This window comes from Penaeus monodon, chromosome 15, assembly GCF_015228065.2.
Source record: "Penaeus monodon isolate SGIC_2016 chromosome 15, NSTDA_Pmon_1, whole genome shotgun sequence".
In the NCBI taxonomy this organism is placed as follows: domain Eukaryota; kingdom Metazoa; phylum Arthropoda; class Malacostraca; order Decapoda; family Penaeidae; genus Penaeus; species Penaeus monodon.
The window spans coordinates 47807599-47807882 of record NC_051400.1 but is presented as its reverse complement, the minus strand read 5'-3'; the positions used below and the strand labels follow the sequence as shown (position 1 = coordinate 47807882).

The following is a 284-nucleotide window of genomic DNA, read 5'->3' as shown; positions in this document are numbered from 1 at the left end:
CACCCCTTCGCTCACCAGTAGGTATAAAAGCGAGCGCGAGGATGAAGGCGCCGCAGACGAGGTAGCTGGCGGACGTGGGGCCCCTCCTGCCGCAGCGCTGAATGAGGGGCGCCGTCAGGGAGTACCCGGGCACCTCCATCAGGCCCCCGAGGATGATGTAGAGGAAGGGGTCGGCGCTGAAGTTGGCGCCGCTGAGGTTGAGGCCGTCGAAGACCAGGGACACGGCGAAGAAGTCCAGGCACGCGACGGCCGTGATGGTGGCGATCTCGCGGGTGCTGTGGGGC

At 67.3% G+C, this 284-nt stretch overlaps 1 protein-coding gene across 1 annotated transcript in view; it reads right to left on the bottom strand.

Moving 5' to 3' along the window:
• The window catches only part of LOC119582386 (organic cation transporter protein-like), an 18710-nt gene that overhangs the window by 4236 nt on the left and 14190 nt on the right, over positions 1 to 284 (bottom strand). Inside the window, exon 10 of the mRNA XM_037930599.1 lies at positions 16 to 275. Coding sequence (XP_037786527.1) covers positions 16 to 275 — 260 coding nt within the window. The remainder of the gene's footprint in view (positions 1 to 15; positions 276 to 284) is intronic.